At 44.0% G+C, this 23,739-nt stretch overlaps 2 protein-coding genes across 2 annotated transcripts in view; one reads left to right on the top strand and one right to left on the bottom strand.

Annotated features, from left to right (window-relative positions):
* Positions 1-1,914: 1,914 nt before the first annotated feature.
* LOC311240869 (isoamyl acetate-hydrolyzing esterase 1 homolog) lies at positions 1,915-14,028 on the top strand (the record flags this gene model as incomplete). The annotated part of the gene is made up of 6 exons (XM_084329470.1): positions 1,915-1,977; positions 4,435-4,487; positions 4,715-4,863; positions 4,990-5,151; positions 6,501-6,632; positions 13,862-14,028. 6 exons carry the CDS (start codon positions 1,915-1,917, stop codon positions 14,026-14,028), a joined length of 726 nt encoding a protein of 241 aa, XP_084185596.1.
* An 821-nt stretch (positions 14,029-14,849) lies between these two features.
* Positions 14,850-23,739, bottom strand: part of LOC311241005 (disintegrin and metalloproteinase domain-containing protein 17-like) — an 80,850-nt gene continuing 71,960 nt past the window's right edge. The window contains exons 18-19 of the mRNA XM_084329656.1: positions 19,729-19,788; positions 14,850-17,186 (exon numbers count right to left, since the gene is read on the bottom strand). Of these exons, the coding sequence (XP_084185782.1) occupies positions 16,767-17,186; positions 19,729-19,788 (480 nt within the window). The 3' untranslated portion in view covers positions 14,850-16,766. The remainder of the gene's footprint in view (positions 17,187-19,728; positions 19,789-23,739) is intronic.

Genomic DNA, 23,739 nt, shown 5'->3' with positions numbered 1-23,739 from the left:
TGACTATGCTTGCACCTCATAGTACCAAAGCACCTCAAAGGCGCTAAAAACAAAATTACAAAAATCTCAAAACAAACTGGTCAGACTACTGCTTGACCTTACTCCTAGAACCCACCTCACCCCTGCCCACTTTGACAACCTAGGATGGCTTAGAGTAGACGACAGAGTACAGCAACTTGCAATGGGCCTGGTCTACAAGATACACTACACGACCAAGGTACCCATGTACATGTCAAAATACTTCCCAAAGGTCAGTGAATACCACGATCACAACACCAGAGGGAGCTCCACAAATCATGTTAAACCCAGATTAGTCTCAAACAAGGGACTAAACACGTTTCGCAATTATGCCACATCAATGTGGAACGCCCTACCCAAAGCTGTAAAGGAATGTGAATCACTACCCACTTTCAAAACCACTCTCAAAGAACACCTACGGGAGAATGCAATTCGAAACTGGCCGCTGTAAATGTCCTAACCCAACCCCCTCCAATGTACAGTAAATTACCAAGTATGGTTTTGTCAATATTCCAATGTACAGTTTTGCTTGTACAGTTGTAGTGTTCCCCACCCACCCCTCCTAATTTAATATAACAGTCCGGTTCTGTGTTTGTTTGTGTCTGTAGATTGTTGGCGAACAACTAACTTTAGGTTAGTTTAACGCGTCCGTGTCCAGTCCTTTAGATTAGCCCCACCGTTCATTGTAAACAATGATGCATGTAGTCACTGTGTGTTGTTGTAGCCACCGGGTAAATCGCGATTTTTTATTAGTTTGTCATGACAAACCAATTACATAATCCAACATATGTGTAAAGGCACAACATATTCCAGTTAACGGTATATTTTTTTAATGATTCGTTACGGCGCAATCAATACTTCCATGCGTTTGGGACCTCCATGTTTTGGGGGTATTCATCAGAAAAATCGGATCTGGGATTCGGCTCCCATCAGTCGGGCAAGAACTGCAGGTTTTCAGCTTCTCTCCTCTCTCCTGGAGCTTAAGGGGGAGCCGCGCTCGGCCAATCAGAGAAAAGCGGAAGGCGCTCGGCCAATCAGAGAAACGCGGAAGGGCATGTTGGTTGCCAAAAGTGTTCACGCAGCCCGGCTGCCTGAATGCCTTCTACAACAGAACTGCATTTCCGTGTCTCTGATTGGCCAGGTCATTTCTGGTCATGTGACATGTACGCCCAATCGTGGGACCGCAAGTTTCTACACTGGTTGCGTGAATGCCTTCTACAACGCTGTTCCAGTTCCGCGTTGCTCTGATTGGCCACTGACCCCACGTGAACTGGAACAGCGTCACACTGCCGAAAGTATTCACGCGGTTCGGCAGCTTGCAGCAGGATTGTCCCAAGAATGAACCGGTGTCGCGCGTGATCCCAACAGGAACCACAACAAATGCTAAACGGAGCGGCACGGTGGTGTAATGGTTAACACTGTCGCCTCACAGCAAGAAGGTCCAGAGTTTGATTCCCGCTTGGGGACCAGGTTTCCATGATGCCAGGTACCTAGGTGGGGTATCTCCCAGGCCTTTCTGTGTGGAGTTTGCATGTTCTCCCCGTGCTCGCAAGGGTTTCCCCCCCGATAAGATAAACCCAATGGAAAAACATGCACAACAACAGATCGCTAACGCTGTGGTGTCCTTGACGAAGACGGACAGGAGCACTTGGATTGGTCCCCGGGGCGCGGCTCACGTTGACGCCCTATCTGCTCCCGGCTGCCCATGGGGGGAAGGACGACGGGATGGGTCAAGCGCAGAGACTCAATCGCATCGGCGACTGAGGAAAGACAATGTGTGTGTGTATCCCGGTGTGTGTGTGCCGCTCCAATTGCATGTCCAGTTCGTTGCATGCCGAATAAATACCCCCTAAAGAGGTCCTGCATTTTATTATTATTAAACTGGCTCCATCCATCATGTCCAAATTAAAAACTATCATTTGGCCACAAGTAATTTTATTTGGAGACTCCATCACCCAGGTTAGTTCGTACACGAATTACACATTAGCTAACGTTACAACATCGTAGATTTGTTTCACCTTTCATTATCAGTGTGAATGTCACTCACGCGGAAGCTCGCTTGCTTGCACATGAATGAATGACAGGTGATATATATCTGACCGACAGTTAGCGTGTTAACTTGCTAGTGTAGTGCCGAGAGATGGGAGTCGGAGACGGTAGCTCGAGTTAGAGCGAACAGCATTTATTCAGTACACAAATACAACATGCTACGGCTACGTTGCGTGCAGAAGACTCACTCGTGGTGGCAGGTAGTGCCACCTCATATAATGTCCGGGCGGAACTCTTGTTCCTAACAATAGTTCCGTGGGTGAATTATGTACCATTAACAATCACTACACAAGCCCCCCCAGAATTCAACCATGGTCAAAATCTCCACGGCGGGGAGAGACCACGACCCGGCCGCGGCGTGAGCGGACAACCCAGGGCGCGGTGCAAGCGATTGCGCCCTCCACGGCGCCCGGGGGCATGAACCGGCCACGGTGAGTGCGGAAAGCCAGGGGCGGGGAGGTAGGGGCGGCGCAAGCGCCCATGTCCTCCCCGACACCCGGGGGCACAGACGTCGACGAGGCCAACGGCGGCTCCGTTGTTGGCGGGTCCCGGGGTAGCGGCGCACGGCCTCGGCGGGGGGAGAGGGCCAGCTCTAAGGGCTGGGAAATGTCTACGTGGGCGGGTTCCATCTTGTGGTGGTTGTACCCCACCTCAAAGGCGAGCCTTCGCCAGTCCTCAGGGGCCTGTGGGCTAGGGTGTCCGGTGGATAGGTCATTCAGCAGCGTCGGACCCGAGTGACCAATCGCGACGTCCTCCCGGCGTAGACTGGAATCTGCAGTCCCGAGGGCCTGGATGTCGTGGTCGGAGGCCTGTTCCGAGCCCCTGTTGACGTAGTCGAGGTCCGGCTGTACAGCTCCGACGACGACGTTGGGCTTCTCGGCGACGTGTCTCGCGGCGCACTCGGAATCGTACGTGAGCTGTTGTCGTGCCGACAATGGCTCTGCTACCTTTGACCCAGAAAACGTGAGGGGTCCGTGGTCGGTGAAAGCCGTAAGAAGGCCGCCGTATGTCGCCTCATCGCGGACACATGCCAACGAAGCCCGTGTCTGTGCGTTTATTAGGCGGCCATGTCTAATGTCCACGAGGAGACCGTGTGCACCCAGGAAATCTGCCCCGAGTAGGGGGAACGAAATGTCGGCCGTGATGCAGTCCCACGTGAACCGCTGGCCCCCAAAACACAGTTCCACGGTCCTTGTACCGTAGGTGCGGATAGGGGTATCGTTGGCGGTCGTCAGGCGCGGACCTCTATCATCGCCGGCGGTGTCCTCTATTGTCGCTGGCAGGACGCTCCTCTGAGCTCCGGTGTCGCAGAGGAATTTGCAACCGGAGAGTGTGTCTCTAATGAAAAGCAGCCGGTTCGACATACCTGCGCTCACCGCTGCTACTGGGCGCAGGTGTCTGCGTTTATGCGTTATGACGAAAGTGCAAGGGGAACGGCATCTTGTCGCCCTCGCGCCGAAACGTGCGTGGTAATAACACCGGCCTGCGGCAGCGCTGCTCCTGATCTTCCTCGCCCCTCCCCCCTGCGGCGTGTAACCGCATGTCGAGGCTATTAGCCCTGGGGCAAAGTGTCGAGTGGCCAGGTAGAAGCGATCTGCCTCCTCTGCCAGAGCACGGGGATCCACAATGTTCGTATTGGCCAGTGCCGTCTGTACCCGTGGCGGCATGTGCCTGAGGAACAGCTCTTTAAATAAAAAGTTCGGCTGCTCGGCGCCCAGCAGGTTCAGCATCATCTCCATATGCGCCGACGGCTTGCTGTCTCCCAAGCCACGTATATCCAGCAAGCGTCGGGCCCGCTCAGACGGTGACAACTCAAAAATCCTGAGTAGGTGCGTCTTAAACGCCTCATATTTATACCGGGCAGGCGGAGCTGTTATGAAGCCTACCGTCCTCGCCGCTGTCGTGCTCCCGAGGCTCGAGACGACGTGGTAATATCTCGCGGCGTCGTCGTCAACCCCTCGTAGGGCGAACTGCGCCTCTGCCTGCGCGAACCACGCCGCCGCAGAATGCTCCCAAAACTCCGGCAATCGAATAATAACGGCATCGTTTGCCATGTTCGGTCCGGTCCCTGATACTTCAGCGAGACCAATGTCGGGGTCACCAGTGTAGTGCCGAGAGATGGGAGTCGGAGACGGTAGCTCGAGTTAGAGCGAACAGCATTTATTCAGTACACAAATACAACATGCTACGGCTACGTTGCGTGCAGAAGACTCACTCGTGGTGGCAGGTAGTGCCACCTCATATAATGTCCGGGCGGAACTCTTGTTCCTAACAATAGTTCCGTGGGTGAATTATGTACCATTAACAATCACTACACTAGCAATATTCTCTTCGATATGAATAACAATGTGATGTTGATTCTTTCAGTTTTCATTCCAAGCCAATGGATGGGGCTCAGACATAGCCAACAAGCTAGTTAGGTGAGATATTTTCTTGTTTTAATTATTTTAATTATCGTTGGTATGACTGCTCAGCCAAACTAAGAAAGATGCTTTGTGATTTTGCTATGGTTTCAGTAATGCTTGGCTACTTTCTAGTCTCACACCAAAACCCCACTGTGTTAGAAACCCTGATAAAGACATCCAAGCCTAGTATGCAGTTGGCACAGCAACATTTAGGGGGCTAACAACTCATGTTTGCCCATCAGAAAATGTGACATCATGAACAGAGGACTATCAGGCTACAAATCCAGATCGGCCAAGATACTCCTGCCTCACGTCATCCCCAGCCGGAACTCAGACCAAAACATCGTCGCTGTTACCATCTTCTTTGGGGCCAACGACTCTGCTCTCGAAGGTACGTTTGATATAGCGGAACTGATGCCAGTGTTAATACAGACGAGAGGACGACAATGTCTGATCCTAACCCTGGAAGAATGCCTGCCGTCCAATCCATCCATATAACGTAGATACTGTGTTCCAGATAAGAACCCTCAGCAACATGTCCCTCTGCAGGAGTACTCCGAGAACATGAAGGAGATGGTCAGCCACCTGGCGTCAGCGGGTGTGTCCGTAGACAAAGTAATCTTCATCACTCCTCCTCCTCTTCATGAGCCATCCTGGGAGAAAGGGTGCTTACTCAAAGGTGACTCGTGTTCCTCGCTCCTATCCCCTGCGTTCTCGCATAGACCGCTACGGTTGAAAGCGTTGTTTGTGGGCGGCCAAGTGGCGCAGTGGACAAGGCGCTCGCCACTAACGCAGGAGATGCTGGTTTCGAGCCCAGCTCTCGGCGTTGCTACCAGCTTGGCTGGTTGTTCATACTAACACAATTGGCAGTGTTAGGGGTGGGAAAGCTGGTGGGTGGGGATTAGACGTTGTGGACAGCGACTCCTACAGGTCGGTTGGTGCGCCTGTACAGCAGAATCAGGAAGTGACGGGGGCAGCGTGAGCCTCTCACGCGTTACTCCTCGCCACTGAGAGATTGCGCTGTGCAGGTGAAAAGATGCGACAGCTGCCTCCTTGTGTACCGGAGGGGACACGTGATGCAAGGCTTGGTCCTCACTGCAACCGACCAGTGGGAGGCATAGTCTAGTAGGGTTCGAGACAAAGGAGGGGAGAATTGAAGGGAGAATTGGCGAGGCGAAAACGAAATTGGGATGGGAGAAAAATAGAAAAATAAGGAGAAAAAGTGGATAAAAAAAATAAAAGCGTTGTTTGTGTGTGTTTGCACATGTGTGCACCTGCGTTAAAGTAAGTTCACTTTGTAGTCTGGTGCTGCTACACGGTCGGGTGTAGATATGGGGCCCCTAGAAGAATTCATATTCCGAATCCAAACTAAAATCACTAATAATAAACCAGTGGCTTTTTTTTTTACTGCAAAGAGGCCTCTCAGGGAAATCCACATACTGTACTGTAGCTTATGTTACAGTAAACATAAACAGATTATTAAACAGGAAGCACTAGTAACCTACAGTGTGAAAGGTGCCCACTGCCCAATTTCCATGTGCATTTTCCAACTTCAATCTGGGCTCATCACTGAAGTGGTTGGGATCCCCCGTAATAGAACCCTCCTGCTCTGCTGCTTGTTACTGGGTTAGAGTGGACAGCTTTCTCATTCTGTTGTGTTAAACATATGAAGAGAATTCCTCGCCTGAGCCGACTGAATTGAAAGTGAACCGACACCAACCTTTGGGAGTATGTACAGTATGTTTGTGTACGCGTGTGTGTATGTTTGTGTACATATGTGTGTATGTTTGTGTACGTGTTTGTGTATGTTTGTGTACATGTGTGTGTATGTTTGTGTATGTGTTTGTGTACATGTGTGTGTGTATGTTTGTGTACGTGTTTGTGTACGTGTGTGTATGTTTGTGTACATGTGTGTATGTGTTTGTGTACATGAGTGTGTGTGTATGTTTGTGTACGTGTGTGTGTATGTTTGTGTACGTGTTTGTGTACGTGTGTATGTTTGGAGCTTACTTTCCCCTGTTCCTCCAGGCTGCCCTCTGAACCGCCTCAACTCGGTAGCAGGGCAGTATGCTCAAGCATGTGTCCAGGCGGCTGGTCAGTGTGGAGCTGACGTCCTCGACCTCTGGACACTGATGCAGAAAGACGGGCAGGTGGGGAACAGTGTTGTTTCTTCCATGACGTTCACTGTCGTATTTTATTGGGGGGCGTTGTTATCTTGAAAGGGATTTTTACTGGTACATGTGATGTCCTCCACAGCATGTGTGGTAGAAACGTGGATTTTCCCATCATATTTCTGACCTAGCTGGGCCCCATTCCTCGTACGTGGTTCAACTAAGCCGATCAAATGTCCTATTAGCCAGCTTAAATTAACCTGATGATTGATGTCAGGCTATCTCGGTTTCTCGAAGCCTGATTCGGTCTCAAACAATCTCGTTAATTCAAACCAGACTTGAGTGCTCAGGATAATTGCGCGTGCCCGTCTTATCTGAAAAGGGGGAGGTGTCGATCCCCGAAAACCATGATAACAGGAAGATATCGCAAGTTAAATGCATATCTATAGGCAAATTTTAAGTCCCTCATTACCCCAATCAATCAGATTGTATTTCTTTAAATGTGCCTGCTGGCAGTAGGCTTAATGGAATGAATAATCGAATGAGATCTTGCTAGCGAAAATAATTACTTCAACTCTTTTAGAATAAGTAGATAAAAACAAGCCAAAATGTATACAAATTAATAGATACTTATGAGGATATCTGTACTGTATGTGTGTAGGTATCATGTACTATATAAATACATATGGTTCCCAATGTTTTCAGGCCGCGACCCCCCCCCCCCCTAAATAACGGTGTCAGAGAGCCGCGACCCCCACTATTATATGAGGTGGTTGAAACATGCAAACGTTCACGCACACATATGCATTGGAGGCTTTTAACACGCACAATAACTACACAAAATAACACAATAATCAAACAACCATAAAATTAATACATATAGCGCGTTTCATTTAGAAGGCTAATGTTCAACTCACCTAATGACAGGGGCGGGGCTAGGGGGTGGCTACTTGGGCTCAAGCCCCGAATGTTTTCTGAAAAGCCCCGAATCTATTTTCAAAAAAATATATATTATATATATTATACTTTTTTTTTTTTTTTTTTTTGACAATTAATCATTGTTACATGAAAATATGTTTGCACCAGATTTAGCAGAAGCTAATTTCCACCTGTAGTCTATCCAGCTGCTAACTGTATTTGAGTGAGTTAAGTCTTGGTGTTATGGTAGACTCAGACCTAAGCTTTAAATCACAATCAACAAGTTGACAAAAACATAATTCTTCCACCTTAGAAACATAGCTTTTGAGATCTCAGACCCATCCCCAGTGATAACACAGGCTGCCGGCATGTCTTTATGAATGGAAATATCGAATAAAAGAAACAACAATGAAAACCCGACTATACTCTGGTTTTCGGGGGTCCTGGCGCTCAACGTTCGGCGAGTTAATCCTAGATCTTAGATCCTAATATGAAAAACGATGTGATTTAATGTTCTATGTCTTACCTTGACTTTGTCTATTTTACTGCTATCTATTTTATGCTTTATGTCTGCACTTTATGCATTGCTCTTGATCTGCCAATGTTGTGCTCATTTTATGCCTGTTTTTTTCTACTGCTGTGAAGCACTTTGAGCTGCAATTCTTGTATGAAAGGTGCTATACAAACACAGTGTATTATTATTATTATTATTATTATTATTATTATTATTATTATTATTATTATTATTATTATTATTATTATTATTATTATTATTATTATTATTATTATTATTATTATTATTATTATTATTATTATTATTATTATTATTATTATTATTATTATTATTATTATTATTATTATTATTATAAATTATTATAGTTTGCTTCATTAATTAAAGGGTGTGAATTTAAGTGTTCTCTAGTGCCTTTTGTCTGCTTTAAGGTGGTGGTATAAGTTAAAGGTTGTGGTGTCGAAGTAAAAAAAATCCGTGACCGCTAATGCGGGCACCTATCTGGGCTAAGCCCCGGATCTCCTACAATCCTAAATCCGCCCCTGATGGGCATATGCTTGAAGCACAACAAGTCCAGTCTGGGTTTAATTTTGGAGACAGCGACTCGGAGATCATCCGCCACATTCAGACGTGATCTGTACTTATTTTTTATATAAGTCAGTGCAGAGAATGTTTTTTCGAATAGGTAGGTAGATCCAAATGACGGATAGCTGTGCGTATTCCCTCTCAATTGATATCCAGTCGGCATCGGAGGTGGGCAGCGAGCTGGGACGCATTCTCCATCAGAAACAAGCGTGCCTCATCCCGCAGCCTCATCACGCAGCTCAAACATTTTAGGTCTATTATTTTACATTTCAAAAGCATTTCTTTTACCAGTTTAATGTATTTTAATTGTTTTTAATTATAGGCCTATTTCACACATTCTATGAAATCAATATATTCTGGAAATCATCTCGCGAAAACATTATTCATAATGGTATAATGAGATCAAAGAGCACCTACGGGAGGCTGCAATTAGAAACTGGCACCCGTAAATGTCCAACCCCCCCCCAAATGTACAGTTTCCTCCCCCTCGTATGTATATATTTTCTGTTAGGATCTCTGTTTAACAGTACTGTATATTTGCATATCTTGTATGTCACAAATGTAACAGTACTGTATATCTATCTGTATGTCATAAATGCCATGATATATATCTGTATATCTGTATGTTGTGTATGTCATAAATATCATTATGAATTGAAAATGGGGGACCCTGATGTAAACAAGACGAAAGTCTTTCTCTGGGTCTGCATCCCCTTAACAATTGTGTGTATTGAGCCATACTGTATTGTACCCCATTCTGCAATCTGTTAATAAAGTTTTCAATCAATCAATCAATCTCTGAGGAAGGGAGCTGCCATTTTGTTCCGAGGGAGTGGCCAGCTTATCCAGCTAACTTAACTAAACCTGTGCTGGAGCAGGTAAAAAAATTTCGATCTGTTGCCATAGTGATTTAGCCAAACCTGCTTTGTGGAACCGAAAAGCCTGACTTATGTCAAGTTATACAATGGGATGCAAATGTATTGATTCTGATTGGCTGAAACAGTCAAGTTAGACGTTGTTATTTCGTATAACACACTCCACGTGACCCCAGATCCCTCCCACAACTGAATTACTTTTTTTTCTGTCTGAATGAATCCGCCATAGATAGACAAATGGAAGTATGAATAGCCTTTGAACGAATCCTCCAAAAAAGATAGTCAACTGGAATATGTTAGTTCGTTACACATATGTTGGATTATGTTTGTCATGACCCATTGTGAAACAAAAGAAAAATCACGGACTTAAAAAAAAAAATTGCCGCCTATCTTTTTTTTCTTTTTTAGACCATTGGATTTGTTTGATTGATTGATTGAACATTTTATTAACAGATTGCAGAATGGGTACAATACAGTATGGCTCAATACACACAATTGTTAAGGGGATGCAGACCAGAGAAAGACTTTTGTCTTGTTTACATCAGGGTCCCCCATTTTCAATTCATCATAACATATATGACATACATGACATACAGATAGACAGTACTGCTACATCTATACATTTATGACATGACAAATACAGTACTGTTTGTGATACAAAAAGAGTCTAAAAAACAGAGTATATACATTTGAAGAAGAAACTGTACATTGGAGGAGGTTGTGTAGGTGGGGTGGAGGGGGGGTTGGGTAGGTGGGGTGGGGAAACTGTACATTGGAGGTGGTTTGGTGGGTGGGGGGGGGGTTGGGTAGGCGGGGAGGGGTAACTGTACATTGGATTATCGACAAAACCTTACTTGGTCCCAAGAAGAGGGTCTCGTGTATTATTGGGATAGGACATTTACTGTACATTGGAGGGGGTTGGGTTAGGACATTTACAGGGGCCAGTTTCGAATAGCAGTCTCCTGTAGGTGCTCTTTGAGAGTGGTTTTGAAAGTGGGTAGTGATTCACATTCCTTTACAGCTGTGGGTAGGGCGTTCCACATTGATGTGGCATAATTGCTAAACGTGTTTAGTCCCTTGTTTGAGCCGAATCTGGGTTTAACATGGTTTGTGGAGCTCCCTCTGGTGTCTACTATTGGATCTACTTTCTCTGTGGATGGTTTTGTGAATAAATCTCCATTATGCTTCAATTACTGTGTGTTTATTGTATAGCAATAAGGTTGGGTGAATTGGGCCATTGTATAAAAGCATTACATCACTTGAAGTTGTGTGTTATACTCATTAGATCACACCTAGGGGGGTCTAACGACCCTCCGCTGCGTGTCGGGCCTAACAACCACCCCTAGGAGTGATCTAATGAGTATAACACGCGTGATGTAATGCTTAATTATATTGAAGATTATCCGGCTAACTCAGTTAGCCACGTATGGGAAACGGGGCCCAGGTCTACTCTGTGTAATAATAATAATAATAATAATAATAATAATAATAATAATAATAATGAATAAATAAAAGTGGTCTTGTGAAAACATAATAATAACTTTATTTATATAACACCTTTCATTCATAGATTGCAGCTCAACGTGCTTCACAGCAAATAGCATAAAATGAACATAAGCCTATCCTAGCCTAGTATGTAGTAGTAGTAGTTTGAAGTGTTTAAAAATGCAAATCAGATTGGGTGGATCATTTCATAATGTGTGTGCAATGCATGTACAATTTGTATTTTCAGGAATTTCAATACATTTCCATCCATTAATTTCAATATTTAAAACATTTAATTGTTTTTGGATGAACACAGTTCTGCTGTGTAGATGTAGAAGTTTACACCACAGATAAAACATTCTCCCAAGCTCATCTTATCATATGTTGTGATGAAATTATGATAGTGATATCACTGCACACAATTATGTAATCTAAATGAACGATAACAAGGACACATTAACAAATATTTCTCTCAAAATGAGATCTTCAATATTTAAAAGGATGTTCAATATTTTGGTTTGATATCACACCACGTTATCACTCAGTTCAGTTGGATTATTTATCTTGTGATTTTGCATATGTGAACACTACAGACATTATGATATATATTGATATCGGAGAAAGAAATAGAGATAATTAATTTATTTCATATTGCCCAGTCCTGCCTCCACTGTAGTGGTCGACTGGGTTTCCAATGGCCAGTGGATCTAATGGCTAATATAATGCTAATACCACCAATACATTTTTGCATCTGATAAAAATCTACAATTTAGTACTAATAAACAGGACACTACATTTGTATTTCTTTTGTAGATCTGAACTCTACATATTAATCAACAAATGTATGAAACAAATGTAGCAGTCTGGAAAATATGGTATATTATTCAGAACTGCTGACTGTGTTTATATCCCTTTTTGTACACAAAGACATTCTAACTAGTGTCATTGATTCACACGAACAATGACACAAACGTCCCCGTCCCAAGAGCATGTGAATACGGATCATAAATGACAGTATTGATTCATATTTTACAGTGCGTCTCCCCGTGTGACTGGCAGGCGGGACCAGCAGGGGGCAGTAGCAGGCAGAGAGTGGCGGAGAGAGCTGAGAGATGATAAAGGGAGAAGTGCCGCGGAAGTCGCTCTCTTCGGCTGTGAACTTGAACACGAGAGGACACAGCTAACGGGAGCTCTAGACAGCCCCGTTGCTGACGTTTATGCCGGAGTGCCCCGGGAAAGGACAACGGGTGATAGGAAGTACTGGCTAGTGGAGACGATCTCCTAGCAGTACCAGTGTTATGATATTATGAACATTAAGTGCAGAGTCGGGCACTAAGAGTCGAGTTATACCTAGTTACAGTGAGCGGTATAAGTAGCGTGCGGCTAAGGATCACAGTAGCATTGCTCGTGTTATACCTAGTTACAGTGACGGTATAGTCTGCGTGCCAGAGACGTACGGGACATCCAAGCAGTCTGCCCGGGCGTCAACAGCTGTCTGCACCGGAGAACAGCAGCACACCTGCTCCAGGCTGCCTGCAGGACACGGGGAGTTCTTTACCACCAGCAGAGTTCGCCCAGCACCAGCTCAGCCAGCACTGCCTCTCTGCTATAGCTCCGCCTGCTAGCACCTGCGGCGCGAGTGTTCGACGCCATCTTGCCACCAGGACGGTGGTGGAGCGGCGCGGCCGCCATTTTGGTAGAGTAAACATTAGGGCTTCGGCGCCCAGGATCCTATCGTACATTACACAGTGTGTCGCAGCCTACGGGCGAAGCTGGTGTTTGCTAACCACAGTGCATAGGGGTACCCCATAAACATTACATGCCGGCATTAGCATAGGGCTTTTGTTTTGGTAATTGTGGGCCCACACTTTGGTTTTATTTCCTTTTCTTTGAGCGTGATACCATGTGTGTGTAATATTACTTTCCCATCTATTTAACCCTTCCCCTCTTGGGGGTAAACGTAACGCTGCCATGTAAGTAAAGCCTAAGAAGAGGTATTATTATTGGTACTAGCCCAGACGTGGGTAAGGAGTCAAGTATATTGAAGTCTACAATATCTGGGTCTATTAACTTTGGGTCTGCAATACCTGAGTCTATACTGTGTGGGTGTACAATATAAGTGTTTGCAAGGTATTGAATTACAACTTGAGTAATAGTAGAACTACCTTCCGTGGACCCATTGCTATTAAATATTTGTAGATGACCAGTCTTTAAATAACAGTAAAGGATGTAGATGGGAGTCTTGTGTGTGTGTCTTTCATTATTTCTAACCCTAACCCTTTGCTACGGGTAATATATGTAATCGTAACCCCTTGCTATTCTACCTTTTCCATTTCCATTGTAAGGGTTCTGGTCGTCTCACATAAGGGAGGGTACTGCTTGCGGGGGGGAACCCAGTTATTTCTCTACCATCCGGTCAGTAGGTGTGGGAGGGAAAAGGGGCAACTGTGGAGGGTGAGGGTGTGTTGGGGAGTACTGCGGACTACTCCAGAGAGAGGGAGGAAGACCAGAGTACCGGACCAGGTTTGTAAACCCTGGGCCTCATTCACCCCCACTACCAGCCTCCAGTTGACGCTCCGGACCCCAAAGACGGAGGTGCAGCTGGCCAGGGTGCTACTGTGTCTCGCTACCTATTGACCGCACCCCACAGTTCCCACGAAGCAGGGATAATCCACCCTGCTACACAAAGTAAATTGATTCATCTAAGGGAGAGTGCTAAAACAATGTTGTTAATCGGCTGATTCCGATGATCAAAATGCCAGATATGTCAGATTAATGGGTCTATCACCACTCTACTTAACATAGACACTTCTCATTGCGTCCAATACTTGCGGAGAGAAGCAGTCTTTCTCTTCGTCCACCACTGAAGTAAAAGCGTTCCTCCTGAGACCTTCTCTCAGACAGCCTACCTGTCCGATGGGCTGCACCTCTCCGATAAGGGCAACCAGTTTGTGGCCGAGAACCTGTGGAGGATCCTGGAGCCCTGTGTAGCCCACTTGCCCTTCATCCTGCCCTACTGGGGCGACGTGGACGCTAAGGACCCAGAGAGCAGTCTGCTCTGTGACCAGTGAAGAAGACTGATCTCACATGCTTCAATATGCTATGGAAGTGAATATTTCACTTGCTGGCATGCCGTCAGTGTGGAACTCATGTAATGTTGCTGTTGACATCCTTTTTTTTTTTGTATTTCTAGTGATTTTCTAACAAGCTGGGAATTCAACACTAGACTCTGGTCCTCCAGTTATAAAAGGGAGATAATCACACAGGGTGACCTGAATAGAGTACCGTACTTTTCGGACTATAAGACGTACCTTTTTTCCCCATTTTTCGACCCTGCGGCTTATGTGACTCGACGTGACCAAACCCGAAAATGTAAAAATCTAAATATTGCTTTTTTGACTGCATTGAAATGTTATTTATCTGTTCCCTTATTTGCTAAACTTAATACAACTTGTAAATGAGTTAATTCTTGTTATTTGTCCGACAGTATTGTGTCCCAATGCTAATTACATATAATAATAATAATAATAACTTTATTTGTATAGCACTTTTCATACAGAGGTTGCAGTTCAAAGTGCTTCACAACAGTAAAAAATACAGGCATAAGCGAGCATATGGTAATTAAACATTAAAACACCTGCGGCTTAAATATGTACACATCATTCAATTTAGCTGCTGGGGCTTATATTCAGGTGCGGCTTATAGTGCGAAAAGTACGGTACATCAATATATAAATCAAGTATAGCTCTGCACTATGGTAAACTGATGATTCAGATTCATTTGTATTAAAACAGAATGTGACATTTTAATTTGTTTAAATGCAGAATAAAGATTTTTACTTTTGGAATCTGAACTGTTAATGTAAGCGAGAGCCAGAAGGTGAAACTCAAGGGTGTAGACATTTATTGGCTTAGAAACATTATACACATCATCCATCCAATACACTCCACATTGTCACAGGACATCAGCTAGATGTGGGTCTCTATCCACAAGAGCTAACGGTATACAGGCAGTCAATGTTCCTCCTTCACCCACTAGGAAGACACTTATACAATTCTAACATACAACCTTAATCCACAGGCAACAGCAATACAAGAAAATGAATTGAAGTGGTTGGCTCATATCAAAACAAAAGTAATAAAGGTTTGTAGTGATGGAGAAATTATACATAACCATTCCTGCTGATTGATTACAGTGAGACTAGAACTAGAGTCATGCTCTCCTGTAGGTGGTTTGTTTTGCTTGCAGTATAGAACTTAAAGTGCCATTGACCATATCCACACGGTGGCAATTTTGCTCTTATGTCATGCTCGGTTGGGAACAGGGTGGAAAGGAACCCACACTGAGCATGACATAAGAGCAAAATGGCCGCTGTGTGAATATGATGAGTGGAGGAACATTTAGGCACACAATCAGAAAAGGCACTTTTTTCCCCCCTTGAGGATTCTTTTGTGGATTAATTGGCCGTGAATCTTTTATTTAATGGCAAAAATCATCCTGCTTTAATGACGATAAACAGTTCTCTTCACGTCCCTTATTTTTTTTTAACACTGAATGACTTGTTCCTTGTACGGTATTCAAACGTTGGGATGGAAAGAGTACAAAGGGGTTAAAACCATTAAAAAAAACATTAAACCATTCCAAACAAGGAATTAATTACGTAATTTTTAAAACAACCACATGCATATCGTTCTCCAGTGAAACTAACAATACTGTAAGTGCAGCAGCGATGCAGGCAGATAACGAGATGAAGCTGCGGTTGGGTTTTCACTAGACAAAAAGGTCCAGTCTCCCGCTAGTCTAGACCGCTACAGTTTACAATGTGGATCACTGGGAAGTGCTTCATTACCAGGCAACAAAACATGGTAGAAATTTAAGGACAAGCTTGTGAGGTTACATTGCAATAGGGACAGTACATATTTTCACAGCTATACAAAAGCAAACAACTGAAAAGGCAAGATAACGTTTTGAGTTCAAATATGCTCCTTTCCCCCCCCACTTTGACCTAAGATTCCTCTTCCTCCCCACTCAACAACACACTGCAGATATAGCCGTGGGATTGGTCAATCAACTTTCAATAGGTTTCTCCACCCGCATCTTAATACCAAGTTCATCTTTGCCCATTGGCTTTACAATGGAATAAAAATTACTGATCTTGGCAACAAGGTGCTTTTTGAGGCTCAGTTGCACATCCACCAAGGTAACTTAACCACTTGTGTAACTTAAAAAAGGCAGAGTATTCTTTTTCTTTTCAATTTTCCTCAACACAGACAAAATATAACTCAGTAGCTATTCATTGCTGCAGTCACTGGCATTACAAGACTACTGAACCTGTACTGGACCTACCTGGTTTTCTTCACATCTCACAACTGACCCATGTAAATATCTACAGATCTAACTGGATATAATGTGGTCCTTGGTCCTGTTTGAACACCAAACCTACACCTAGGTAACGCTGCATTCCATGACCTGTCAGTGAGTGCTGTCTGTCTAAGTGTCAGTGAGAAAGCTATGCAGGTCACTGTCGGGTGGAAAACCTTGCACCTCCATTTGAGGCGATGTTCACGTTTTTACTTGGAGGTGAAGGTTTACAAGTTCCTCTGTGTTGTTGTGAGCAACTTTCATGAATGTATAACTTAAAAAAACAAATGGGTATAAATCTGAAAATTCATGAAAGGTGGGTCCTTTTGAGTTTTCTTTTGCCCCAGACAGCAACAGGATACATAATCTATCAATATGTTCCCTAAAACACGAATCAAGGTGTGTGTGAGTGAGTGCGTTTTCAACAAGACATTGATCCTCTTCTCTCTCAGCACTCCGTCTCTTTACTGTCCAGGCTCATGCAGGCCTGTCTCTTGAGTCGGCGCCGGTCCTTGGCCGGCTGGCTCTGCTCGGTCAGATCCTCGTAGGAGGACTTCGTAGCCGACGAGAAGGCTCCTGCGGTTGTGAAGTCGTCCTCCGGCAGGCCCTCCTCTCCCTGGTGAGAGTCGCTGCTGGTGGTGTCCTCCTGGATGGTGTCCATCCGCAGGCCCCCTGCGCTGGCCGGGGTGGGGGCGCAGCTCAGACCTGGCGCCTGGGTGCTGTCGCTGCCCACAGGAGAGGCCCCCAGCTGGGCCTGCTGCTGAACCTGCAGAGGCAGGGAGGAGGGCCCGGTCCGGCCGGCGGAGAAGGAGGGAGGCTTGACGATGTGCATGGAGGACGACTCGAGGCCGCTCAACATGTCTTGGCTCTGAAGAGGGAAGAAGATGCGTCAACATCTGGAGCGACTGGGACATTCCGTCTGTGACTGAGGCTGGAATCAATTCCTTTTTCTTTTTACTCCCATTCTTTCAGATTTAAATTCTTCTGAAACAAAATATTCCCAGTAATTTTATTTAAAAAGGTGCTATAGATAACATTCGGCCACTAGATGTTGCACTAGACTGACTAGAGAACCAGCATGTAATTTATCCGATTAGGTGCATTCCACGTGGGGAAATGGGAAGTAGGGAGGGGATACATGCCAACATTAATTTTGGACCCGCAAACATTTTTAAATGATAAATTCACTAAGCAATCATTTTTGGGGGGTGGGGGAAAAAAACAATACTTTTATTCCACACCTTTCTAAAAGCCATGTGGATGTATTTTGTATATATATTTAAATGATTACTCTACATAAAAGTGTTACCTATAGCACCTTTAAATCTTTTTCTATCATTATCATAGTCATTCTAGGTATTAGGCTATAGTTCATATCATATCCCTCGAGTCCAAATGAATGGGTTGATAAGAAATGGAGGGAACAGTCAGTCCCGGTCTATTGCCAATCAAAACACAAACGACCGACAGGACAATGCAGACAGCCATGGAAATACAACAACATCATCCTATTATTGTGCCTCTAAGAAACAGCAGCAGATGCAAACTAAAAACATCTATACACTCTCCATCCAGCCCCACAAAGACAACAGGGTGCAACCTCCTCAAACCATCCTCGCAGTTAGAATACTCTGCACTCTTACTTCTTTGATGCGATCTCTGAACTGGATATGGTAAGAGTTTGGCGAGAGTTATGGAGAGGAGCACGTGTGTACGATTACCCGGTATTATTATGGATGTGTGGTACTAGGCTCAGGTTGGTCAGTGACCTGTAGTTGTGGAAAGACGAGACTACATCAGCGATCGCGTCAAGGAAGGAAGAAGAGTCTGGAGGAGTATCCCAAATGTAGGGCCAACCGACCATGCACTCATCAATGGATTCCATGACAACGAATCGCAACACCAAGCCAAGGTTCCCCAACTCACCTATGCACGGAGCTCTACTACATACCTCCACCATCTGCTGCAGTTCCAATGAGAATGGGAGGGGCCAAGGCAAAGTGACGGACAGGTCATTCGGAGCTCAATCCCAGCAGAGTTAGGCCCTTAATGAAGGCTTGTTGTCTACCAGCAACTCTTTAATTTAGACCACTTCCCAATCCAATCCCAAATCAACTCCTGTACTAGACCCCTACATGTTCATATAATGTAGGCTATTTAACACTAGAACCACCAAGATTGTAATGGACTGATTTTAACACAAACATGTCCGATACAAGATCTATTTTGTTATCAAAACCTAAATGAATTATAGGACAATATAATAGGGTTATGACAGCATCACTAAAGACATTATTACTCATCTATGAAGCAAGAAGAAACCAAACTGGAATTGTTTCTTGGGTGTTTTTCTAGATAACTTGAATTTAAAATGTATTGCTTAATCATTAAAATAATGCAAAATATGTCTGGAGTAGATTTGACGTGGGGCCTCCGTAGGGTCTGACCAAGCAAAATATTTTGATATCATGAATTACCATTGGTGATTCTAGTTAAATGGCCATCAACAATATAATACTGGGTACAAATGTCTGTTTCCAATAATATTGAAATTTACATAATCTTTTTAAAATCATTGACACAAGCTCCCTTGTTTTAGCTCTGACCAGAACTCTATCTACCTCTAACCTAGCTCTGACCAGAACTCTCTCTACCTCTAACTTAGCTCTGACCAGAACTCTCTCTACCTTTAACCTAGCTCTGACCAGAACTCTCTCTACCTCTAACCTAGCTCTGACCAGAACTCTCTCTACCTCTAACTTAGCTCTGACCAGAACTCTCTCTACCTCTAACTTTGCTCTGACCAGAACTCTCTCTACCTCTAACTTAGCTCTGACCAGAACTCTCTCTACCTCTAACTTAGCTCTGACCAGAACACCCTCTACCTCTAACCTAGCTCTGACCAGAACTCTCATTACCCTGAATACGTTCTGGAGTATGACTGTAACTAGTGTGACAAACAAAAAATTAAGAGTTTAGTAAACATTTTTATTTGTAATCGCCTCGTACGACTTTGCTCGCCGCCCTAGCTTACAAAACAGCTCATTGTTTATACACTGGCCCGCTAGGGGCAGCATCAAGCAAAACAGCAGTCGGATGAGAAGAGGCTGGATTTAAATGGGGCGTTAAGAGATTTATACAATCTAAGCTCTGTGGGAAACGCCTTTATTTTCTACCTCCATTGTAGGAGTGGTGAGTTTGACTGGTTTTCATCTCTAAAAGCCACACCGGCGACGGAGGCACTCCAGAACTCCATATGAGAGTTGCGACCAGAGCTACTGGACCTCTCTAACCATTAGTGGGTTAAAGCGGTGATGTGGGGGTCATCGTGTTAGTCAGGTTAGCGTGGCTGCAGGTCTAGTGCATGGTGACCTAATCTGAGGACAGCTTTGAGGAATGAGAAAACTTACACTTGGAGGATAGAAGAAGGCCTTTGTGCTCTCCTCATACTCCTGATCAAGGCGTTTGTCCTGAGAAGAAAGGAGAGAATGAGACAATTATAGGGACTTCAACTTCAACTAACCTAATAAAATAAATGAATTGGAAAGAATTAATGTGATTATCTAGCATGTGATTGCCATACCCAAACACAAATCATGATATAGCTATGAAGAAATTCCTCCTGAATAAAATATATATGATAAAAACAAATATATAATAATAATCCCATATCATCCAGCACAACCTGGTCCAGATGGCATGGGGTGAAATCGATCTCTTGACCAGTGTTGGGCAGTAACGTGTTACCGTAGATTTATTACATCCCCAGTGACTAGTAAAGTAAGGCATTATAATTTCCAAAATAGTAATTATATTCCAGTTACTGATACAAGTAACGCTGCATTACATCATTGCTAGAATGCAATGTGTTTTTTTGTCCTCCTATAATGTTAGATTACATTTATACGCGGTCCTCGTAGATGATGTGTGCGCGCGAGCAGGTCAGAGTGAGGTGACGTAGGCTACTAGCAAAAAAGCAGCAGGAAGAGAGGTAACGTTACACGTTCAATAGCTGTCCCACATACGAACTATGTGGGGGGGGGGATGTTTTGCTAAATATAATTTGATGAAGCATCTGACATGGCAGCATGACAATGTGAAACTTGACGCTGACAGGGAAGCCTCTACCAGTGCCAGTGATGGATGTAAACAAAACAACAGAAACTGGATTTGAGATCAGGGCAAACAACCCCATGAGTGGAGGTGGTCTGAAGAAGCTCTGGGTATATCCTCCAGGAGACGTTACCTATTCACATACAAAGAACAATGTCAAGCTCCAGTGTCAAGGGGTGACAGTGGCTCAGGAGGTAGAGCAGTCGTCTGGTAATCCGGAGGTTCCCGGTTCAATTCCTGCTCCCGGGCAGCGTGTAGAAGTGTCCTTGAGCAAGATACTTAACCCCTAACTGCTCCCGATGAGGTTGGCACCTGGCATGGTTGCCTCCGCCTCCAGCGGAAATAGTGTTCAGTTCGAAATTACAGTCCATAAGAGGTAGTAAGATAAAATTAGCATAGAACTGACACATGAATTTGACAGGAAGTGTCAAACATCATTTAAATGCCTGAGCAAAGAGATAGGTTTTAAGCTGTCTTTTGAAGATATTTAGCAAGTTGGCTTCCCTGATGTTTTTGGGCAATTTGTTCCATAGTTTTGGGGCGTAGTTGACAAGGCTGCATCACCGATCTTTTCACTGTTTCTGGGAGCCTCTAATAGCCCAGCAGCTGATGATCGCAGCATTCTTGCTGGCATGTAATTTATTTGAGTGTTGGCAATGTAGCTAGGTCCCTGTCCATTTAGGGCTTTATATAAGGAGAAGGACCTTGAAGTAAATTCTAAATGTTACAGGAAGCCAGTGTAAAGTAGTTAAGACTGGACTAATGTGCTATCTCCTTTTGGTTTTGGTTAGCAGTTGAGCTGCAGAGTTTTGGATGAGCTGAAGCCTCTCTGTGGTTTTCTTAGGGTGACCTGTGAAAAGTGCATTACAGTAGTTTAACCGGCTAGATATGAATGCACAAATTAGTTTCTCAGCATTGTTTTGATTTAAGGATAACTTTTATTAATCCCTCTTGGGGAAATTCGGTGACATACACATACAGCTCATAGTCTCATTAAACAAATATTTCACAATCATTACATTTATAAATAGTGGTACCTTTGCTATGTTTCTGAGATGAAAGAACGATGTTTTGGTCACTTTGTTAATTGAAGTTCAGTTCTGAATCTATGATAACCCAAATACTTGTGACCTCAAATTTGATCCAAGGGGTTAATCCTCCCAGGTTCTTAATTAATGTTTCTTTTTTTGTTTTGGGGCCAATAATTAGAATTTCAGTTTTGTTCTCATTTAGTTTCAGGATGTTTTTACTCATCCATTAACCTTATTCGCATCAGAGTTTGAGAATAAGGTCCGAGGTTGCTGATTATTTTGGTGAGGGCAGTTGCAGTGCTATGATATTTTCTGAACCCTGACTGAAATTCTTCTAAGATGTTGTTTTCTTCAAGAAAGGAATTTATTTGAACTGAAACTATCTTCTGAAGTACCTTACTAATGAACGGGAGGTTGGATATCGGTCTATAGTTTGCCAGTGCATTACTATCCAAGTTAGTTATTTTTTTTAATACAGGTTTTACAACTGCTGTTTTAAAGGCATCTGAAAAAATACCAGTCCTAAGGGAAGTGTTGATGATATCTAGCACAGGGCTTGAAACACTATTAAACACCAATTTAAAAAATGCTGTAGGTACAGGATCAATGTCTGAGGTGGGGGAGTTCCGAGACAGTTTTGCAAAGCTCATCTAATGTGATGCATGTGAATCTTGAAACAAAGTGGACTCGCAACTCACTTCTGATGCTCCAAGGTGTTTTAATTGTGACAAAATAGCAGATACTGCGAGCTCCGCTTTGTTTCATGTACTACTGTTTTTACAGTTTGGCTCAGCACCAAGGAACGGAGGATGTGCGTTATTTTAAAGGGGCTATGCATTGCTATTCCTAGCACTATTTGGGCAACTTTACACAATTCCTGTGAGTCTATGTAACACATCTGTAAGGTTTATTCCAAAAATAATCATTGTTTTATATTTCTAATCTTGTACTCAAAACCAGAATTTTTCATCTCCAAGATTTCAAGCTGTTATTGGCTTGGCTCCACCCATACTAGCAGAATGCTTTGAGTGACAGCCACCCACCAAATAGCTCCGCCCATCTCCCCGTCCTTCCCTCTCAGGTCTCAGGTGTTTTTATTTCGACACGCAAAACATATACCGATTTTACTAACTAACAACAATCATGGCTGTACATTATGTTTGGGATCCAGAGAGCGACCCACAGTATGATTCAGAAGAAGAAGAAGTCGATTTGCAACAGCGAGGCTTGCAAATAGTTTCCGATTGGTAAGTTGATTACACCGTTAGTATAATGGCTTGCCGAAATAACGTTACTTACTTGATCGATCAGCCAGCTTTTGCTTCGATAGCTTGCTATAAGTAACGTTACCTTGTTTACCTCTGACTAGTTGTGTTTTTTTATTGAGCAGTTTTTAATTATGACTAGCTTGCTTCAATAGTTTGCTATAACGTTACTTTATAAAGAGCAGCAGTTATATACAGTGTACTTCGTTCGCGTCCCAAATAGTAGGTACAACTCTTTTGTTTAGCACCATCCAGGATGCCACCCCAGCATCAACAAATTAATTATATACCCCACCGTCGAACACACACAGTAACGTTAGATTGTATTGATGATAACATACCTCACCCCACCCCCCAAGGTTCCCCCCCACACACACAGTGAACGTAGCTAGCAACAGTTAGTTAGTTAGCTGGCTAATTACGACATATCTACTTACTACTTGTGTCGGGTCCCGAATAGTAGGTACAACTCCTTTGTTTAGCACCATCCAGGATGCCACGCCAGCATCAAAAAGACCTTGATTGACAACGTCTTCGGTGGAAAAATGTGCAGTACAAACCCGAGTATGAGACGTTGCGACAGAACTAGGAGGGTCCCCAAAAACGAACTTGGTCCATTGCTGGCGAAGTTCGGCATCCACGGGAAAAGCGTGCAAAGACGTATTAGTAGCTTTACAGCCAGGAACAGAACATGTTCTGCGGGGTTTGCTCATCGTGGAAGATATGCAAGTGACTGCACTCCTGTTTCTAGGTAGTGTACCACTCTATTCGAGGTTGAATGGGGGCGGGCATTAGCTCCAACCACAGAGCCAATCGCATCACTGTGCGCTACCCACAGCGCCGAATGACGTGACTCAGGCCTTCAAATCAAAATGACCCGATTTACTAGAGGACGAGAGGGGCTGGGCTGAATCGGAGCAATCCACCAATATGGTATTTAGACCCTAAAACACATTGATACGAACTCCTATTACTATAATACAATGCTAGAGACTGAAAAATGACATTTATA

The sequence above is a fragment of the Notolepis coatsorum genome (assembly GCF_963971535.1).
Source record: "Notolepis coatsorum genome assembly, chromosome: 14".
Taxonomy (NCBI): Eukaryota; Metazoa; Chordata; class Actinopteri; order Aulopiformes; family Paralepididae; genus Notolepis; species Notolepis coatsorum.
Note: the sequence above shows the minus strand (reverse complement) of the source record. Positions and strands in the feature narration are given on the sequence as shown.